The 21,911-nt window shown below is 38.8% G+C and overlaps 1 protein-coding gene and 1 pseudogene across 1 annotated transcript; both read left to right on the forward strand.

Moving 5' to 3' along the window:
• The first annotated feature begins 1,087 nt into the window (after positions 1 to 1,087).
• Positions 1,088 to 13,875, forward strand: LOC119785211 (annotated as a pseudogene).
• A 4,813-nt stretch (positions 13,876 to 18,688) lies between these two features.
• Positions 18,689 to 20,883, forward strand: LOC119785200 (sialic acid-binding Ig-like lectin 14). The gene is made up of 7 exons (XM_038287675.1): positions 18,689 to 18,810; positions 18,903 to 18,980; positions 19,375 to 19,677; positions 19,754 to 20,011; positions 20,098 to 20,170; positions 20,419 to 20,458; positions 20,555 to 20,883. The coding sequence occupies exons 1-7, from the start codon at positions 18,777 to 18,779 to the stop codon at positions 20,762 to 20,764; spliced, it is 996 nt and encodes a 331-aa protein (XP_038143603.1). The 5' UTR covers positions 18,689 to 18,776; the 3' UTR covers positions 20,765 to 20,883.
• The last annotated feature ends 1,028 nt before the right edge of the window (positions 20,884 to 21,911 follow it).

The following is a 21,911-nucleotide window of genomic DNA, read 5'->3' on the forward strand; positions in this document are numbered from 1 at the left end:
TGAGAAGCTAAATAACAAGGAAGAGGCTGGGTTACAAATACTACTTTTTTAATCAAATGTGTACTAATAGGGTGGGGGAAACCTCTTTGTATTTTCTGTGCAATTCTTGTTTTTTTCATTTTTTTGTGATAAAACCTCAAAACTATTTTAAATGTAAAATAATGAGTTAGCATGATTATCAGTAAATGGCTTTTAGATGTGTTTTAAACGACCTTTATAAGATGGCTTAATGATTTTAAGGTGTCTATATAGAGCCGACTTCTTCTTTCACAGAACTTATAGGATGAGGATGGATGTTGTGGTCCCAGTTTGTTTGTGGGGTTAGTTTGTTTTCTTTTTCATTTCCACCGTTCGTCCACCAGATGGTGTCATCTGGTTACTCTGTCTTGGAGGGCTTGACTACACATCTCAACTATCCACACCTGCAACGACTCATTCATCACCTCAGAGGAGTATATGAGCATATTGGGAGGCATATTGGGGTGTACTTGTTTACAATGAGTTTTTTAGACAACCCTGTCTCGTGGCCGTTGATGGTAGGTATGTCACAGTCTGACTGATATCACAGAAACAGGTGGTAAGATGTTAAGATGTAGACCAGTCAGTCAGTTTTGTTAAAGAGGAGAGCCATTTTTCCCCATAGTTTGATCTGGGTGAAAGAAAATAACTCTTTTCTTTTTTTTTTTTGTCCATCATAAGAAAAATTTTAAACGGCTGCGACATGAACAACCAAGTTGTCAGTCAGTGTAAGAGTAGACTGCGGTTGTCTTTCACCTCTGTAGCTTCCTGAAACCAGCTCTGACACTTAGCTGGAGAACAGAAACGTGTCTCACCCAGACAGTCAGCCTATTGAACAGTTGGTAAATTACTATTTGCAGATACTCTTTGCAGAATAGAAGAAGAGGGTGTTATTTGTAAGTAAAAATATTATAATAATTATCGGTCTACTGAAATGAGTGTATTTAGGAGTTCCATGTGCATGTGCCTTTATGCTGTCATCTTGTCTTTATAGCAGACTTGGCATAAGACCTCATAAGATGGCTAAATGATTTTAAGGTGTTTATATATAGCTGACTTCCTCTTTCACAGAACTTAGAGGAAAGAGACTCATAGGCTAACAGATTTGGTATACGAAGGAGGTGGCTGTTTATTCTGCTGCTGATCAACGGGATTTCCAGTCTGAGAGATGGACAGTGTGAATCTGATGGCAGCTCTGTCTGAGAACCTGCTGACAGTCAACATGTTACTGAGTGTCTTCTTTATTCCAGGTGAGCTGTTTATTCACTACCTTTCATTTAGAGACTTCAAATGAATCATTTCTAGTCTGATATATTAGATTCTGATGTTATTTAAAGGATCCACAATAAGCTGCAGCTGAACTGGAGTTTGTGGATCATGAAGATTCTCTGCAGGCAGATTTTGCTCCACATCATGTTCATAATTGTCTTTTTTTTACAGCTGCTTTGGCTAATTGTGGTTTGATAAAACCAGAGCTCAGAATCACTGCACCAAAGGTGTTAGAAGCTCTAAGTGGATCTTGTTTGGAAATTTCATGTATCTATGATACAGGGCATACCACATATGACAGCAGCAGAACTATCTATGGAGTTTGGATGAAAGGTGGTCACCGTTTTAGCTCTGATCAAAAGATAGTTATTTTCAACACCTATTCAATGAATATTACTGGAAACCTGAGAGAGAAAAACTGCATCACTCTGTTTCCTGATGTAAAGACCATTTATACAGACAGATACTTCTTCAGGATTGAGAATGAGAAGTTCAAAGCAACAGCTTGTGATGATCCTCTCAGTATAACAGTTAAAGGTAAGAGAGCTTCAATATTAACAGTAATTTACTTTAAATGCAAGATACATTATAATATTTTTTTAAATTAAGCCTAGACATTTTCTGCTTGAAATTTTGTGTTTTTATCCTGTGCTGTTTATCTTGTTGTAGCTGTAATATTGAAAAACTTTCAGTTGGGGAAGCAACGTTTTAGAAATCTGCAGTAGGCAGGATTTAAATTAGCTTCCCTCTTTAAAAAAAAAAAAAAAAAAAAAGAGTATCACATTATACGCAGTATAGCTCATAATAGCTTCCACTATTGAATAAAGTTGGTTTTAGAACAATTTAAATTATATTTCTGCACTGAAAAAATTAAAATGAAATTTAAGGCTTAATAATTGAATATATTGATTAAGCCATGAAACATAGCTCATAAAACCAGACTATTACTTATTACTGAATTAATAAAGACTTAAATAGGAAAATTTTTAATTATTTCTTATTTGCACTATAAACTTTGATAGATATTATATTTCAGGTTTGATCTAAACTTCCAGATTGTCCTTGGAGTCCCAGCATTAATATCCCTGTTGGCAGATTTTGTATAGTTTGACTCTGTTTAGAGAAGTAATGTCTTAATGATCTAATTAGACAAAATTAATGGACCATTAAATCAAATAGTGCCAACGTATTTCACACAATCCGTTGATAAATATTTTAAATTTTCTTCTGTGTCTAAAAATAGATGATATATAAACAGCTTAACTTACTAGCTGTCCACTGTTAAACACATTTGTTTTTCTGATTTGGATTCCCAGATTCTCCCTGGAGTCCCAGCATTAATATCCCTGTTGGTGATCTGAAGGAGCATCAGTCTGTCACTATAAGCTGCTCAGCTGTGACTCCCTGTCCACACTCACCTCCTGAACTCACCTGGAATCTCCAACAAGACTCTGAGAGACAAACAGAGAAAAACACAGATGGAACCTTTACAACTAAAATCCAGGAGACCATCACTCTGTCAGACACACATGATGGATACAACGTCAGCTGTTCTGCCAGATATCCTGTGAATGGAGGAAGCAAGACAGCAGAGACAGAAGTGACTCTCAGTGTTTCATGTTAGTGATCCTGTCAGCACCTCATGGTTCAGCTGTTTCTGATCAATGAAGTTAATGTGTGTCCCATTTTCCTCAGATGCTCCTAAAGACACCTCAGCATCCATCAGTCCATCAGGTTTGGTGTCAGCAGGTAGCTGGGTGGAGCTGAGCTGCTCCAGCAGAGCCAAGCCTCCTGCCAGCTTCACCTGGTTCAGGAACAGCAAACATGGAGCCATTAATGTATCTGTGGGGCAGGTTTACAGCTTTAATGTTACTGAGGGAGGAGAGTATTACTGTGAGGCTACAAATGATCTGGGGAATCAGAGATCGTCATTGATTCTACTTAATACTGAAGGTATGTTTTCACTCTTCGTTTTTAATGGATCCACATTTATATGTAAGATTTTAGGTAACAAGAATCTACTTAATGGACTTTCTTTTGAATGGATGGTCAAATTTTTCCCATTTGTTTACATTTTTACACTTTGTTTCTTTCAGATTTTGATAAAAGATATCTTGTCTTGGTTGCAGTTCTAGTTGGAGTTATCTTGTTCACCTTTCTGTTTTTTTCTGTCAGGTAAGCGTCAGACATTAAAATAAAAACTCAATTTATTTAATGATAGTGAGGTTTTATTTAAACCTTCAGATGTTCATCTGAAGGTTTAAATAAAACTGAGTTCTTTATATCTAGTTTGTGTTCAGCTGATCCTGGTTCTGGTTGACTGATGTTTATCCTGTCATATGTGTCTCTGATCTTTCTTGATTCTCTGTATTTACCTAAAATACAGCAAATTATTCTGGTCTTTAATATCTTCCAGGTGCTCTAAAGTCAAATGTCCAACACCAGAACAGAGTCAGGTGAGGAAATGTTCATCCTCTGTGAGTAGCACCACAGCGTTTCATCTCCATGAACATTCTTGTTTTCCTACAGAGTCAAACACATCAGGAGGTTTCTGATGAAACGGCACCCAATGAAATGGAGGACCAACTTTATTATGGGGACATAACTTTCCCCCAGAGTTGGCCTGAAGCTTCCACCATTTCAGTGCAGGACCGTGGACAGCAGGAAACTGAGTACACTCAGGCTCAATTATCCACTGACTGACCCAGAGAATATCTATGCGCAAGTGAAGAAGAAATAACTTCTACCCCCGATGTGGGATGAAATTAAGTTGGTTTTTATTTATGGGGATTTTATTTATAGGCGGAAGAGCATTAGGGCCAGTGAAAAAAAAAATAAAAAAAAATAAAAAAAACTTTAACTTTTTTTACTTTAATCTCAGAATTCTGACTTTAATCTCAAAATTTTGGATCTTAATGTAGATTGGCACCATGAAGGAAGAGACGTGGGAGCACTCAGCTTCACTGACAAAGATGTGAGTAGTTTGGGAGGGCCAGTAACACATTGGTGGAAAATGATGGAATTAGGTGACTTTTTACGTGCCTGAGGGGTCCCCGGTGATGCTATTTCATTAATGGAACAGCAGAAGGTGATTAAAACAAGAGAGCTGGTTAAGTCTTTAAAACAGACATGGCTACAGCTTGTTTCTAATATGTTTGTTAAGAAGAAGAAAAAAGTCAGTATTGTAAGATTGAAGTCATAATTCTGAGATTAAAGTCAGAATTCTGACCTTTTTTCTTATATTATACAGAAATAAAATTAGTTAGCCCTTTTCATTTTTTCAGTGGCCCTGATCCTGTTCCGTAGGGTTGGAACTGTGTGGTTGATTGGCGAATATTTCCGACGTGAGTTTAGTGCGGAGCTGGGGAGTAAACAATGAGCCCACACTGTTCAGGAGTAGTTCGTCAAGTGTAGTAAATAACCTAAAGTAGGTTTTGATTAATCTGATTAATGATTTGTTTAAATATGAATGGTTGAATGTATTTCATCAAATTTGCTAAAGAATCTATAATGAAACTGATAAAAAATAGATGCAAAGGCTTTGATTTATTGTTTATATTGTGGTGTAGAACTTCATAATGACATTTTTGGCTCTGCAGAATAAAATAATACGGAGCCCCTCTGACGTTATACGTATTACATGGCCGCGAAATACTACTTTGTGCGCACGAAATACTACTTCGTGGCCACGCAATAAGTTTAACGTGCGCACAGAAAAACTTATTAATAATATCAATAAATCCGCCCCTGTTTTCAGGCTTATGTTAAAGCTACAGTGTGTAATAATTACAGGCATATAAATTCAGAAATTTAATATATTATACATAACTATGTTATTTATCATCACCTATGAGCTCAGCCTTTTAACCATAATATTTGCGTTGCCTTAGAATTCGTTATTTATAATTACATATGAGCGGGTCTCGCAGCCATGGAGGCTGACATCTTTGCGCTACGGCAAGCGCAGAGGCAACAAACTAGCGATTGCGAGATCTCCCATGACGCTCGAAAATAACTACGGCAAGTTGAGAGAGATGAACTGAGACGGTACTGAACAGTAGATGGCAGTATTATGCCTGAGAAGCGTTTAGTCTGCCTGAAACCAAAGAAGAAGAAGCAGGTATACTGCGCCTCGGTAACAAGAAAGGTAAACAAGGCGGCAGGCGTGAGTGACTTTGCAAACTGTTTGGCACTGTGTGGCCAAACATCAGACGAATGGAGGATCATGCCTACTCTGTATCACAACGAAAAGCGGCGGACACCGAACCCCCGTCATCTAAGAAGCGGAAACACGACGAGAATAAACGCAAGCGTGACAAGAAACGGCAAAAAACACGGATCAACATTGGCACGGCATTTACACGATGGAAGTCACTGATGGAGGAAAAAGGTTTTCAAAGTGACGCTCAAGTTGCCAGTTTTCTCTTGGACAGGTAATTAATCCTATACACACAATTGTCTAATATCACTGCAGTTTTTGGAGTACAGGATGCTCAGACCTGTCTAAAACAATAACATGCTGCGTGATGATGCTGTTACTCTCCAGTATACTTATTCAGCAACGTCCCTGACGTTTCACAGGTAATGATTCAGTAATTTTCTGTAAAATAATTTTCTGGATATATACCTCGGTTACTTCTCTCCGGCTCCTTTGGAGATCTTCAAGCCTTTCCTCCTCTGCTCTCACCCCGCTGGCTCCCCTCTCTCGCCTGGCCCCAGCTGCACGCTCACCCCGGCCTCTCTGCCCTCTTCCTTTCCCTCTTCCTTGCCTTGTAACCCCCGTGCCACAAACAAGACTTGGACTCTGTAAACGGGGAATATATATTCTTCCAGCGAACACAATCTCGCTGTTAAACTAATGACTACAATTACTTCGTCTGTGTATATCACCATGCAAAGCAGCTCACCAAAACGTCACAACGACGTAGAAAAAATAACGGGTATATTTATTATCTTAAGTCTACATGAAATCTATACCCTACACAGACTAATGAAATACTATCTGTAAAATTATCTATGTAAACAAACCTCATCACTTGAGAAGGTAGGTGATGCGGACGTCGTGGAAGACATTTTGTCCCGTAACGCTCGCCGTACTGTTGGGGGGGAGAAGCGGTGGGGGGGAGACGTTCATGTTTCTGCAGTCTGACCGCTAGATGTCGCTGAAAATTACACACTGTAGCTTTAACTGTAATGACTTATCTTGGACAGGCTGCTATGTAAACGGGCCTTTAGTCCTTCGTTTAGCTATGCTGCGGTTGTTTACACTACGCCTTTTCCACATAAAATGGCATTTTAGCAACAAATGTCACGTGACTGGCAGAGACCGACTGGGTAAGCAAATCGAGCGCGCCTTCTTTAAGGTCTAAGGCGCGCACGATTTGCTTACCCAGTTGTCCAGGAATGATATTAATATTATTAATAAGTATTTCGTGCGCACATTAAACTTATTGCGTGGCCACGAAATAGTATTTCGTGCGTACGTTAAACTTATTGCGTGGCCACGAAATAGTATTTCGTGTGCACGTTAAACTTATTGCGTGGCCACGAAATAGTATTTCGTGCGCACGTTAAACTTATTGCGTGGCCACGAAATAGTATTTCGTGTGCACGTTATACTTATTGCGTGGCCACAAAATACTACTTCGTGACTACAATTAAAATTTTTTTTTGACCATGTCATCAGAGGGGCTCCATAAAATAAAGCCGACTTTCAAATTAAATGTGTAGTGGAGGACAGCTTAATTCTGTACGCTATACGCTACATTTTAACAACAGATGATTTTATTTTTTATTTTTACTGAAAACAGGAAGTAATGGTAGTTGGAAACATCCTGTGCTCTAAAGATTCTTGTCACACTTCTTAAAGTAGGGCATAAGAGCAGAAGCATTACAAAAGGGTCAATATGTCAGTGATCATCTGCCAAGAACAGCCATTTATTCATTGGCAATAAATTAAAATGTAAGTATACCAATAACAAATCAAACCTATAATAAATTATCCAACCAGAATATTTATATGAATGACAACGACAAAGAACATAAAAATACTTAACTAAAAAAAATAAAAAAAATTTCATGTACATGTTTACTTTTTGTACCGTACATACATTTTGTCCTTCTGAGCCTTTGCCCTATATTGGCAAGCCACCACTGCATTTAATATGAGGCGTCGTGGAGAAAACTTATTCAACAATTCACTCCAGTTAAATAAACATAGATCGATGGATTTCATTCTGTTAGGTTTATCATTTATACATTATGTGCATTGTTGTTTTGTTAGTCAGATTAGACAGAGTAGAAGGCCTTCCTTCACATTGTGGATGCCACGGTGTGTACAGAGGTCATCTAATCAGGACAGCCTTTGTGTCTTTAAGAATACACAGGATATGGGCACATCTTGGAGCCGGTCTGATAGAGGATGGCTATCTGTAACCCTGAAGCATAAAAGCAAGCTGCATGAAGTTCAACACATGGATGGCGTGTCAGTTTCTGATACGGACAGCTAATCATCAACATGATGCATCACATAGACTCAGGAGCCATAAGAAGCAGTAGATGACCCAGTTCGGGGCTCAATCTTTGCCGGATGAGCCCACAGCTGTGCTAGCTCCAAGCATTTTCTCTGTCCTGTAACAACCTGATCTGGAATAAACTCTGTTATTTTTTACTCCTGTTTTATAGTCCTTTTTATATGGTTTTACCCAGTTTGAGTTAAGAGTAGTAAATAACTTGCTCCCAGGAAAAGAACCGGTGAGGAAGCCCCTGGGGCGCAACAGCCTTTTTTCCAAGGGGACAAATCCTCCTCATTTTAACAATTCAGTTGGTATTAAATTGCATCTTTGAAAAGGAGAACAAGACATCATACAGCCCTTATTGCATGGTATTAAGCCCTGTTCTGATCTAGCCAGAGTTTGTCTTCCTTACTTACAATGATGGAAATGCTTGTGTCATAGTCCTGTGTCACCTCTCTACTCACAGCAAAAAACAAATAGAACAAGTCTAAATGTTTTGAGAATTACCTCATATTATGGCCAATCCTCCCTCTTCAAGTTGGCAATCCACTGACGAACCCGTCCATAGAGGATCAGGAATTGGAAAGGGGAAATAACAAATTTTTTTTTCACTTTTACCCGATGTATTACAACATCCTATTGCCATGCACGTGGGCATTGTCAGTGTAACTATAGCTCTGGTGATTTTCAATGGTGAAGTCCTGTTTCAATGGAAGTCCTGGAAATAATCAATAATTGTTGTTGATTAGGGCTGGGTATTTTTGCCAAAGTCCTGAATCGATTCGATTTTGATTCATACAGTTCTAAATCGATTAATTTCGATTCGATCTGTTTTTTACAAAAATGAAAGTGTTGGGAGCTGGAGAAGTTCCACCTTTCTCCAGCAGAGCCCGCCGTGGATCCTTCTGAGGGAGCCTCCGCACAGCTGCAGCCCATCAAGATCATCAGAGGATCCACTATATAAGCTGTCTTCAGACCTTGCCTCAACGCCGCAGTGTTGATCCAGTTGGTCAGCGCCTAAGCCTAGACTCTCTGTGTATCTTGTGACTTTGAATCCAGCCAGGATTCTAACCGTTGTCTCTGTTTTCCAGGAAACCAGTGTCTCCTCTGTGAAGCTCTGGAAGAGCTAACCTGCCGAGCCGACCCTCAGAGCCAAACCCGAAGAACCATAGAGAACTTCCAAGCAGCTAAGGACTAAGAGCTGGAAAACCCAATGCCAAGGTCTGTTCATTAGTAGACGTGAGACGCTGAAGCAGCAAGCGGACTCTGCTGATCAACTCCTCTCCAGATCCAACAGTGACTCTCCCAAAGCTAACCTCAAGAACCCTCAAGGTACAATCAGTTATCATCAAGAAAACACGCTCCAACGTGCAACGCTAACTGAACTGTCTCTCACGCAGACTCCGGTGAACCAGTGTCCAGGCCCGAGCCAGAACCAGTACATTCTGTGTGCTTGTGTCAAAATAAACTTGTTGAACTTTTATTCCTGTGTCCGTCAGTGGTGTTCTGCATAATTGGGTCACTTTTAGAGTACCCATCATGACAGAAAGTGATTCAACTGTGTTTCAAAACACTCATGTATTTTATTTTTTCCTGTCATATTAAACACAAAGTGCAATCTTGTAAATCGGACAGTTTAAACTTGAGATGTGAACAAAACTGTCTCAAAGTGCAAACTTGTTTGCGAAAAGTGAAAAAGCCTCACTCGAGCGCACAGACGGGACAGAGTTGGGACACAGCCGACATGCATGAGCTTCATTATCTCCACTGCACAAACCATATTTGCAGCGTTGTCTGTAACAAAATTAAGAAATTAAGAAATAGTCCAAACGAGAATAGGAATGATGGACATTAGAAAAGAAAGTGTATTCCTTAATGTTACGATGAAGAGATCCCTATGCATCGCAAAGACCAAGATTACTCATGTATTGTTTGACTACATTTAATGATTGCCAACTGCTCTGAGTCCCTGTTGTATTCAATCTGTCTATTTTTCCATTTAGACCAAAGTTGAAGTCACCCCCAATAATTAGAGAACAGTCCCTGTGCTTTAAAAGTGTGAGGAAAAGTTTGTGGAAGAATGAGGGGCCGTCAACATTTGGACCATATATGCTGACAATACGTAACTTTTGGTATGGATAGATATTTTAATTATGATGAATCTGCCTTGGGGATCTATTATTTTGTCTAATATTGTAAAACTGATGTTTGTTTGTATTAAAATGTTCTCTCTGTCTAGAGTTATAGCTTGCCTCAAACACATCAGGGAACTTAGGGGAGTTAAGATCACTTACAGTTGTCGCTGATTTATGGGTTTCTTGCAATAAGACGTCTGCATTTAATCTTTTAAGCTGGTTAAAAACCTTAAACTGTTTCCCTCTGGTGCCAGCTCCATGCGCATTCCATGTCACAAACCCTACATTCACCATAGGTGTGAGTGAGAAGATGAAAAGTACATGCCTCTGAATAAATAGTTATACCTAGACCCAGGTAGCATCAAACCATGTGCTTGTAATTGTGTGGACCACAGGGAAGAAGCAGACGAATAAGATAAAGGAAGACAGACAACTAAAGTGCAATGAGTAAGAAAAGGTGAAAGAAAAAAAAAACAGTCTATGCTTCCTGTACCCAGCTGTGACTAACGTCCATATCGTTCCAACATGCTCTTTAGCTGTGCATATATTTTATTATGAGGTGTTATCTAGCACAAAGTAAATTATTTTAAGATACAAGAATGAGCTGACTTCCTCTTTCAAAGGGTGTGAAGGATGTAGACTCCTTTAAAAAACAGATCTGGTGACAGCTAATGATCCACTGATCTGAACACATCAACTGGTTTAAGTACTAAACTTGTTGACTTTACTGCAGAAATTCTAGTAAATTTACATTTCTTTCTCTGATCATTTAACCAAATATTTCAAAACCCATGTCATTTATAAACACAAATATTTAAAGTACATCCAATGCCTCAAACTTCTGTCCTATTTTATTAAATCAGCTAAATGTTTTGTTTCCAGAGTGTGAATCTGATGGCAGCTCTGTCTGACAAAATGCTGACAGTCAACATGTTACTGAGTGTCTTCTTTCTTCCAGGTGAGCTCTTTGTTCACTTCCTTATTTAGAAATATGAGATGCTGGTGTTGTTTAAGGGCTCCACCTGTGATAAGCTGCTGAACTTGAGTTTTTGAATCATAAAGTTTTTCTGCCGGCAGACTTTGCTCCACATCATGTTCATCATTTTTCTGTTTTTACAGCTACTTTGGCTGATTGTGGTGATATAAAACCAGGCCTTACAGTCACTACACCAAAACAGATTAAAGCTCTAAATGGATCTTGTTTGGAAATCCCATGTAGCTATGATACAGAGGATACCACATTTGACAGCAGCAGAACTATCTATTGAGTTTGGATGAAAGTTGCTGCCAATTTTGACTCTGATCCAAAGATAGTTATTTTCCACAGCAGTGGGTCAGTTAACACCTATTCACTGAATATTGATGGACACCTGAGAGAGAAAAACTGCACCACTCTGTTTCCTGATGTAAAGACCAGTTATACAGACAGATACTTCTTCAGGTTTGAGAACGAGCCGTTCAAAGCATCAGCTTGTGATGATCCTCTCGATATTATAGTTAAAGGTAAGAGAGCTTCAGTACTGTAAATCTGAAAATTACATTAAGTAATATTCACTATTGTTTATTACACACTAATTTACTATTCCTGCAAGATACCCTGGTTTATTTTTTTTATTTCCCAGAGACAGGCTTCTGCTTGAAATTATGTTTTTTATTTTTTGTGCTGATGTACAGTAGCTGTAATATTGGAAAACTTTCAGCTTCAATATTATCAGTCTATGACATTAATGTTCAGAAAAAACTCACACTGGTTTAATAGAAATTAACAGAAAAAAACACTTATGTATGTAAAATTATTTATGTTTCTGATCTTCTGTTTATCTCGCTGCAGCTGTAACATTAGAAAAAACTCTATAGGGAAAATAATCAAAAAGTTGAATGAGGTAGATTTCGTTTAGCTTGACTCTGCTTAGAGAAGTAAACCAAATGCCTAATGATCTAATTAGACAAAGTTAAAAGACCACAGTTGTTGATTTTTTAATTTGGATTCCCAGATTCTCCTTGGAGTCCCAGCATTAATATCTCTGTTGGTGATCTGAAGGAGCATCAGTCTGTCACTATAAGCTGCTCAGCTGTGACTCCCTGTCCACACTCACCTCCTGAACTCACCTGGAATCTCCAACAAGACTCTGAGAGACAAACAGAGAAAAACCCAGATGGAACCTTTACAACTAAAATCCAGGAGACCATCACTCTGTCAGACACACATGATGGATACAACATCAGCTGTTCTGCCAGATATCCTGTGAATGGAGGAAGCAAGACAGCAGAGACAGAAGTGACTCTCAGTGTTTCATGTTAGTGATCCTGTCAGCACGTCATGGTTCAGCTGTTTCTGATCAATAAAGTTAATGTGTGTCCCATTTTCCTCAGATGCTCCTAAAGACACCTCAGCATCCATCAGTCCATCAGGTTTGGTGTCAGCAGGTAGCTGGGTGGAGCTGAGCTGCTCCAGCAGAGCCAAGCCTCCTGCCAGCTTCACCTGGTTCAGGAACAGCAAACATGGAGCCATTCATGTATCTGTGGGGCAGGTTTACAGCTTCACTGTTACTGAGGGAGGAGAATATTACTGTGAGGCTACAAATGATCTGGGGAATCAGAGATCAGCAGTGATTCTACTTAATACTGAAGGTACATTGTAACTCTTGGTTTTTAATGAATCCACATTTATATGCCCAGAAAGTTAAATGTATCTAATCTAAGGGCCTTTTGTGTTAAATTTTAAAAAAACAGTTCAAAAGTTGAGTTGTTGAATCATTCAAATGTAAAATATTTTAAGCCAAAAAATATTGCAAGTGAGTCTCAGTTGTTCTCTCAATGTTTCATTTTTATTCATTTTATAAAAAATCCTACATCTATCAAACATTTCTTTAATCCAGTGCCAGGAGTCAGTCTCTATGCTATATTGAAGATCCTGGGGATCATAATGCTCTGCAGTGCAGTCTGCATCTTTCAGTGGTGAGACTCATTTTTCTATGAGTTGATTCTTTGAGCTGCAGACCTGCTGGTCTCTGCTACATGTTTGTTCACGTTATTTTTATTCTTTCAGCTGGTTTAGATTATCCAACAAACAAACGAAGAAGGTAAGCTTGTTTATATCCAATGTATGAAAATTATTCAAAATGCTTGAAACTGAAATTGGAGACTTTTATTTCAATTTTATTCATACATTTAAAGTTACACTGATGTTTAAAGCCAAATTTTCATCATTAGCAAAGCAAATATGTTTGATTTCCTGAAGCAATAATTTTAATGTATGGTTGTTCAACTTGATATTTGACTTGAAGAGAACCTTAAAATGATGCTGCTGTAAAGTGGGCTGAGTAATGAAAGAAATGTCCTTCAGAAACTTTCTAAGTTTTAACCGTCAGTCAGAGGAGCAACATCAACATATTTCTTAATTGTTTAATGTCCACAGGAGCTGATTCACTGCTGCTGTTTGAAAGATAATGTTTAAATCTTTATTGAGGAGATTGAGAGGAAAACCAGAGAGACTAAAGAGAAATTAGTCTGAAAATAATTCTTCATTGTCTAATTTCTACAGGACACAGATGAAGCAGATGATGTCAACAGAGTGATGGAGGTTCAGGCATCATGAACCTCAAGGGGACAAGTAGGATGTATAATCCTCCTCCGTTTTTCATCCATCAATCCAATGAAACTTCAAGGTTACAGCAGGAACTGGTGTCTGTCTGCAGCCGTCATCAGGCCAGAAGAGGAGGCCCACCTGGACAGCTCACCAGTTCATCACAGGACCAACCATTGGGTCATGAAGTCATTAATTATTGCTTTCTGTTAATTTTGACTGTGCATGTGTTAGAAAATAAAATGTAATACTTTAGTGGATCATATTGCTGTAAATAATGCTTGAATAGCAGAACTGGAATAATGTTATTAATGTTACTCTAAATGTGATAGTTTTACATGATATTTGAAATTCTTGTTTTGGTCCAGGATTAAATCATTAATTTAATTTTTCCAAATAAATTTGTAACCAAATTAAAATAAATCTGAACACAGTATTTAAAATATTTTATGCAAATAAAGGGTCAACATGACTTTTTTTTTTATTTATTGTCATTTTGTATACACAGACTGTATACAAAACTAAATTTCGTTTTTAGAACATTTCCATTCCATAAATTGCAGCAGTGATCAAATGTAAACAGTGTGGGAGAAAAGACATGGTGCAAAAAACATTGATATGGAAGTTCAGAGCATTTATATATATGGTTCAAATATGCATTATTTTGGTTTGGTGTTATCACTGTGATGCAGAGTCTGTGACATGGGTCCCGCTGGGTCCCGAGCTAAATTAAGCTTCTGTGTTAAACTGTATGGGTGTATAGGGGACAGGTAGGAATTCAATTTCTACAAATATTTTCTTTTTAATACAAATAATAGATAAAAATCTGATAGAGATGTGTTAAATATGTTTCAACTTTCCCTACTCTCCCTACTTTAAATGGATCGTTTGACTGATTCAAGGAATCCATCAGTCCCATTATTTTCCAAACATGAAAAGCTGCTTATTAGGCTAACATGAATTCAAACATTTACCCTTTTCTTGAAAATACATTCCTACAGTCAAATACAACTACTTCAAACTTTTTCCTCTTTCTACCTTGTGATTTTCTGTCCGTGTGACAAAGACGCAGCAAACCAGTGAATTAACATCTGAATCCAAGTGTTTTCTTCAGCCATTAGGTCTCCATTGTACCTGCTGCCTAAATCCAGTCTGCACTGATGCAGCCTCTTAAAGTGAGGGCTGAACTGTCCCCTTGCCCTACCCACTATCTGGTTTGGGACAGTCCACAGGAACATAGGGTTAGTGTGTTGGGCTAGTGTTTAGAGGCAGATTTGGGATGGGGCAGCAGTCTCCAAGTCGAGCTTAACAATCAGAGAACACTCCTTCCATACAGCCCCTGCAGGCTATCAACAGCAGCATTTAGTAAATACCTAGTATATCAGCATTTTGCTGAGTTCTTATACTACTATATTAATACTTCTTAGCCAAGTCCTTTTCTGATAAAAATACCTTTGAGGAAATGCATTTTCAGATAAATGAGACTGCCCTACTTTTAATCTTAAAAGATGACATAATTCTTTATAAATGGTTGGACTATGTTTTTGGAACCAAGCCTCCAACAAAAAAAAATTGTTATATTTGTTTGGGCAACTTTAGAGCTGACAGCTTTGTGAACAAAAAAGTATTTGATGGTGGACTAATAACAATATTTTCATTAAAAGACACTCAGTGTACGCAAACACCTTTGTCATCTGCATAGGGAACCTGAGACAAAAAACTCACATTAATTTTTAAGCATCATTGTTGTTAGTCAATGACAGAATGACTGCAGCAGATCTTACAAAGCTGGAAAGTCTTGTCAGAGCCTCTGAATTTGTTCCAGTTGTTCAGTGAATATACAATTAGAGTTTTGCATGGGGTCATTCAACTTGGTTCATTGTATCCTGATTTGCTGTTTTTTCAAAACTATATTTCCTTTAATATGAGGAAAAACTACCTTATTCAAATGTGAAACTTTTTATAATCAAAGAAGCACATCCATAAAAGAAAATGCAGAACAAAAACACATCATGACCAAATATTTAATTTTCAAGGTTCTTTAAATATGACGTAATATATCATTGCAGACAGCAGGCTATCACTGAAAACTTTTCCTGTGTTACGTAGCACTGTGATATCAGTTTCTGCAAGGATGATATAGTAAATGTTGCTATCTTTGACACCTTTCAGAAGAGATGCCAACTCCGCGCACAGTATCTCTCATGACAAGGGAAAAACTCATCCACGACATGAATTACACTATATTGCCAAAAGTATTTGCTCACCCATCCAAATTATTGGAATCAGGTGTTCCAATCACTTCCATGGCCACAGGTGTATAAATTCAAGCACCTAGGCATGCAGACTGTTTTTACAAACATTTGTGAAAGAATGGGTCGCTCTCAGGAGCTCAGTGAATTCCAGCGTGGAACTGTGATAGGATGCCACCTGTGCAACAAATCCAGTCGTGAAATTTCCTCGCTCCTAAATATTCCACAGTCAACTGTCAGCTGTATTATAAGAAAATGGAAGTGTTTGGAAACGACAGCAACTCAGCCACGAAGTGGTAGGCCACGTAAACTGACGGAGCGGGGTCAGCGGATGCTGACGCGCATAGTGCGAAGAGGTCGCCAACTTTCTGCAGAGTCAATCACTACAGACCTCCAAACTTCATGTGGCCTTCAGATTAGCTCAAGAACAGTGCGCAGAGAGCTTCATGGAATGGGTTTCCATGGTCGAGCAGCTGCATCCAAGCCATACATCACCAAGTGCAATGCAAAGCGTCGGATGCGGTGGTGTAAAGCACGCCGCCACTGGACTCTAGAGCAGTGGAGACGCGTTCTCTGGAGTGACGAATCGCGCTTCTCCATCTGGCAATCTGATGGACGGGTCTGGGTTTGGCGGTTGCCAGGAGAACGGTACTTGTCTGACTGCATTGTGCCAAGTGTAAAGTTTGTTGGAGGGGGGATTATGGTGTGGGGTTGTTTTTCAGGAGCTGGGCTTGGCCCCTTAGTTCCAGTGAAAGGAACTCTGAATGCTTCAGCATCCCAAGACATTTTGGACAATTCCATGCTCCCAACTTTGTGGGAACAGTTTGGAGCTGGCCCCTTCCTCTTCCAACATGACTGTGCACCAGTGCACAAAGCAAGGTCCATAAAGACATGGATGACAGAGTCTGGTGTGGATGAACTTGACTGGCCTGCACAGAGTCCTGACCTCAACCCGATAGAACACCTTTGGGATGAATTAGAGCGGAGACTGAGAGCCAGGCCTTCTCGTCCAACATCAGTGTGCGACCTCACAAATGCGCTTCTGGAAGAATGGTCAAAAATTCCCATAAACACACTCCTAAACCTTGTGGACAGCCTTCCCAGAAGAGTTGAAGCTGTTCTAGCTGCAAAGGGTGGACCGACGTCATATTGAACCCTATGGATTAGGAACGGGATGTCACTTAAGCTCATATGTGAGTCAAGGCAGGTGAGCAAATACTTTTGGCAATATAGTGTAGTTCTTTATATACCTCTTTATTTTCGGCGGCACCATCTTTAGGGGGTACATCCTTCAATAATACAGTGCTCTTCAAATCAGCAAACATACTGGGCCAAAAATGTAGTTTCCCACAGTTCATAATTATTTTCATCTTCATCCAGGCATTAAAAATTAAATTGGCTTCCAAACTCCTTTCTGGGCCCCTAACCTGTTGGAGATGCCATCTTTAAATGGCTACGAACTCCAGTAACAAACAGATGAAAAAATATGCAGCCTTCAATTACATTTAACCTGAGTGCATTGCTCCCTAGAGTAACCTGTGGCCTTTTATTGACATTTGTTTCCATCTGTACCGATCTACACCCACAGCAGGAAGTCAACAAGAGCATCAGCAAAAATATTCAACATGCCTGCATGCAAAGCTACACAGTGTTACATACATCTGGATTGTTTTGTGCACAAAATATTGTTGAGGTCAGAGAGCATCAGGTTTTAGTAGAAAATCCACAGTAAGGATTAAAGTTTGCACGAATTATACTGATGATTTAAATAAGTGACTTGGGAGTAGAAGTAAGGAAACTCTGAAAATGTTGTTGTGAAGGTAACTCTATAATTGTATAACGACAAAGCATTTCTTCTTTTTTCAATTTCCTACCTTGAACAAAGATTTATACAGAAATGTTAAGACTGGAAGTGATGTCTGTTTGAGTGCAGAGAAAAACCTGAGAAACTGAAGTAAAAACGAGAAGTTAAAGCTTAAGGTTTTTTTGGTTCTGCAGGAGGTTCAAATTGAGAACAGGCACTGATGCCCTTATATGGTAAAAGATAAATATGTGTATTTTCCATTATTTTTTTTGTATTTTCAGATTTTGTGATCTAGCATTGATTGAGGCTGCTGTGCAATGAAAAATAATCAACTTTTATCTTATTTAGTTAATGGCTCTTAGCTCTGTGTTAAAACACCCTTCATGAGATGACTTTATGCAGTGGTGAGAAAGAGCTGACTTCCTCTTTACAAACCATGAAGGATGAAGACGCCTTTAAATAACACATCTAGTAACAGAGAAGGCTGCTGTTTATTCTGCTGCTGATCAACTGATCTGAACAGATCAACTGGTTTGAAAACTAAACTGTTTTTTGTTTTATTGAAGAAATTCTGGTGAGTTCACATTTATGACTCTGATTATTTAACCAAACATTTCAACAGGCTTTTTCATATTTAAATTAAAATATTTACAGCACATTGAAAGCTGTTTGCTACGAGCTGAAGGTCTAATTTAAGATCCACTGTAATAAATCAGCTAAATGTTTGTTTTCCAGAGTCTGAATCTGATGGCAGCTCTGTCTGAGAACCTGCTTGCAGTCAACATGTTACTGAGTGTCTTCTTTCTTCTTGGTCAGCTGATTGTTCACTTCCTTTCATTTAAATGTATCATTTTGATGTGTGATGTATCAGTTTGTCTGAAACATTAGATCCTGATGTTGTTTAAAGGCTCCACATGTAAAACGCAGCAGCTGAACTGGAGTTTATGGATCATGAGGATTCTAAGCAGGCAGATTTTGTTCAACATCATGTTCATCATTTGTCTATTTCTACAGCTACTTTGGCTTATTGTGGTGTTGGTACAAAACTAGGCCTCAAAATCACTACACCAAGGAAGATTGAAGCTCTGAATGGATCTTGTTTGGAAATCCCATGTATCTATGATACAGAAGGTACCAGATATGACAGCAGCAGAACTATCTATGGAGTTTGGATGAAAGGTGCTCACAATTTTGGCGATGATCCAAAGATCGTTATTTTCAACAGCAGTGGGTCAGTTAACACCTATTCACTGAATATTACTGGAAACCTGAGAGAGAAAAACTGCACCACTCTGTTTCCTAAAATAAAGACCAGTTATACAGACAGATACTTCTTCAGGATTGAGAACGATCCGTTCAAAGCAACAGCTTGGGATGATCCTCTCAATATTATAGTTAAAGGTAAGAGAATTTCAGTATTATCAGTCTATGACATGATTGTTAAGAAAAACTCGCACTGGTTTAATAGAAATGAACAGAAAACACACTTATGTGTGATGTAGTGTTTAATCAAACCTCATGAATGAATGAAAACTTTTTATAGGGAAAAGAATGTATCAAAAAGATGAATGCGGTAGATTTTGTTTAGCTTGACTCTGTTTAAAGAAGTAAACCAAATGATCTAATTAGACAAAGTTAAAAGACCATTAAATCAAATACTGCCAACATTTTGACACAATCAGTTAATAAATATTTTTTTATTTCTTCTGTGTCATAAAATAGATGATATATAAACAGCTTAACTTACTAGCAGTCCGCTGTTAAACACATCTGTTTTTCTGATCTAAACTTCCAGATTCTCCTTGGAGTCCCAGCATTAATATCCCTGTTGGTGATCTGAAGGAGCATCAGTCTGTCACTATAAGCTGCTCAGCTGTGACTCCCTGTCCACACTCACCTCCTGAACTCACCTGGAATCTCCAACAAGACTCTGAGAGACAAACAGAGAAAAACCCAGATGGAACCTTTACAACTAAAATCCAGGAGACCATCACTCTGTCAGACACACATGATGGATACAACATCAGCTGTTCTGCCAGATATCCTGTGAATGGAGGAAGCAAGACAGCAGAGACAGAAGTGACTCTCAGTGTTTCATGTAAGTGATCCTGTCAGCACGTCATGGTTCAGCTGTTTCTGATCAATAAAGTTAATGTGTGTCCCATTTTCCTCAGATGCTCCTAAAGACACCTCAGCATCCATCAGTCCATCAGGTTTGGTGTCAGCAGGTAGCTGGGTGGAGCTGAGCTGCTCCAGCAGAGCCAAGCCTCCTGCCAGCTTCACCTGGTTCAGGAACAGCAAACATGGAGCCATTAATGTATCTGTGGGGCAGGTTTACAGCTTCAATGTTACTGAAGGAGGAGAGTATTACTGTGAGGCCACCAATGATCTGGGGACTCAGAGATCATCAGTGGTTCTACTGAACAGTGAAGGTATCAAGAATCAATTTAACAGCCTTTATTTCTTTCATTTTGTTACATTTGTTGTCATTTTAATACTTTGTTTCTCTCTGATTTAGCTAAAGGAACTCCTCTCTTGGTCACAGTCATAGTTGGAGTCATTTTGTTCATCATTCTGGTTCTTTGTCTCTGGTAAGTGTCAGACATAAAAATAACAAACTACATTTAGTTAATTATAGTGAGGTTTTTATTAACCCTCCAGATAAACATCTGAACCAGCTCCTTATTTAGGTTGTGTTCAGCTGATTCTGGTTCTGGTTGTTTTGTTGTTAATCCTCTCATGTCTGTTTCGGCTCATTCTTGACTCTCTCAGTCTGGTTCTTTCTGTTTTCTCCTGAATCACAGCAGATTTATTTTTACAGATCTCAAATGTCTTTCAGGTGCCTTAAGACCAAATGTCCAACTCCAGATCAGACCCAGGTGAGGAAATGTTCTGTGAGCATCACTGAAGTAAGTTTTCCTCTGCAAGCTGAAACAGTATTTTCCTGAAACAAGAACAATTTCATTTTCCCACAGAGTCAAACATATCAGGAGGTTTCTGATCATATTGCAGCCAATGAAACAGAGGAAGAACTTCATTATGAGGACATAACTGTCCTCCAGAAACGACCTGAAGCTTCCTCTGTCTCAGTGCAGGACGGTGGACAGCAGGAGACAGAGTACGCTCAGGTTCAAGTGTCTACTGACCATCCAGAGGATCTCTATGCACAAGTAAAGAAGCAATAACTTCATTCACTGATGTGTTCTGAAATGAGAGAATGTAGTTTTTGAACTAAAAAGGAAGGAGAAAGAGGAAGAAAGTGACCCTGTTTTTCAGAAAGGTTTGTTACCTGAAGAGTTCAAATTAACGAAAGATTATCAACCTGTTGAGTGAAATAAGATAGCTATCAGCTGGCTACAACTACTTAATAATGCTACTCTTAAACGGGAAATGATGCTAGTTTTTTTTAAATATTATTTTGTTTAGTTTTATTTTTAAAGAACAATTAGACAAGGATTGATCCAGCATTTAATGAGCCTATAGTGTGTCTGTAAATAAAACAGAGGCCAAATAACTAAGCCAGCAAGCTCACAGAGATGAGAATTTAGATTTAGGCCACAAACCAGACCAGGCAACAGCAAAACGCCATAGTACTCAGAGGGTTAGTCAGTTAAACGTTGGCAGATGTTTGGTCAGGGTTCCTGTTCGTGAGTGAGTGCGAGTTATGCATCTCTTCCAGATCTTTGTGGAGAACCTGGGTAGCATATACAGGTGAAGATAATCTTTCTCCTCATAGTGCTTGGCTAAAAAGAGCAGCAGAGCCTTCAAGCAGGTCTGGTTTTTTGTGTTTGATGTTGTTTCGTTGCTTTCTAGTCTCTTGCTTGTTTTGAGTATTTTCGCTCATGTTTATTGGCTTTTGTTTGGCTTTCAGTATATTTGTATTTTGGAATTTTGCCGCTTTTCCCCATGGACTTTCATTAAATCATCAAAAACTCATCTGTTCCCAGAGGCGTAGCCAGAAATTTTAACAAGGGTGGCCTGGCAACAACCAATGTACACTGAGGGGGGGCCGAAAGCGCATTGGCACCAGAACCTCACGGTCAATCTACACTTTTCCAGCAGGAACATTAATGAGCACAACATCCATATTATCTAAAAAAAGACTAACTATACTTTCCTAAAGCCTTTGCCAACAAATAGACACATATACACTACCATTCAAAAGTTTGGGGTCACATTGAAATGTCCTTATATTTTAAGGAATAGCATTGTACTTTTCAATGCAAATAACTTTAAACTAGTCTTAACTTTAAACAGGCTCTAACCAGAGAAGAAAAACAAGTGGTAGGCCGCGTTGCACAACTGAGCAAGAAGATAAGTACATTAGAGTTT

Source organism: Cyprinodon tularosa, unplaced genomic scaffold, assembly GCF_016077235.1.
Source record: "Cyprinodon tularosa strain WSP-4 unplaced genomic scaffold, ASM1607723v1 ctg1063, whole genome shotgun sequence".
Lineage (NCBI taxonomy): Eukaryota > Metazoa > Chordata > Actinopteri > Cyprinodontiformes > Cyprinodontidae > Cyprinodon > Cyprinodon tularosa.

Coding starts and splice junctions, on each gene's coding strand:
- LOC119785200 (XM_038287675.1), top strand. CDS start 18,777: ATGATCCAAAGATCGTTATTTTCAACAGCAGTGG. Junction 19,678..19,753: donor AGTGACTCTCAGTGTTTCAT/GTAAGTGATCCT, acceptor CATTTTCCTCAG/ATGCTCCTAAAGACACCTCA. Junction 20,012..20,097: donor GGTTCTACTGAACAGTGAAG/GTATCAAGAATC, acceptor TCTCTGATTTAG/CTAAAGGAACTCCTCTCTTG.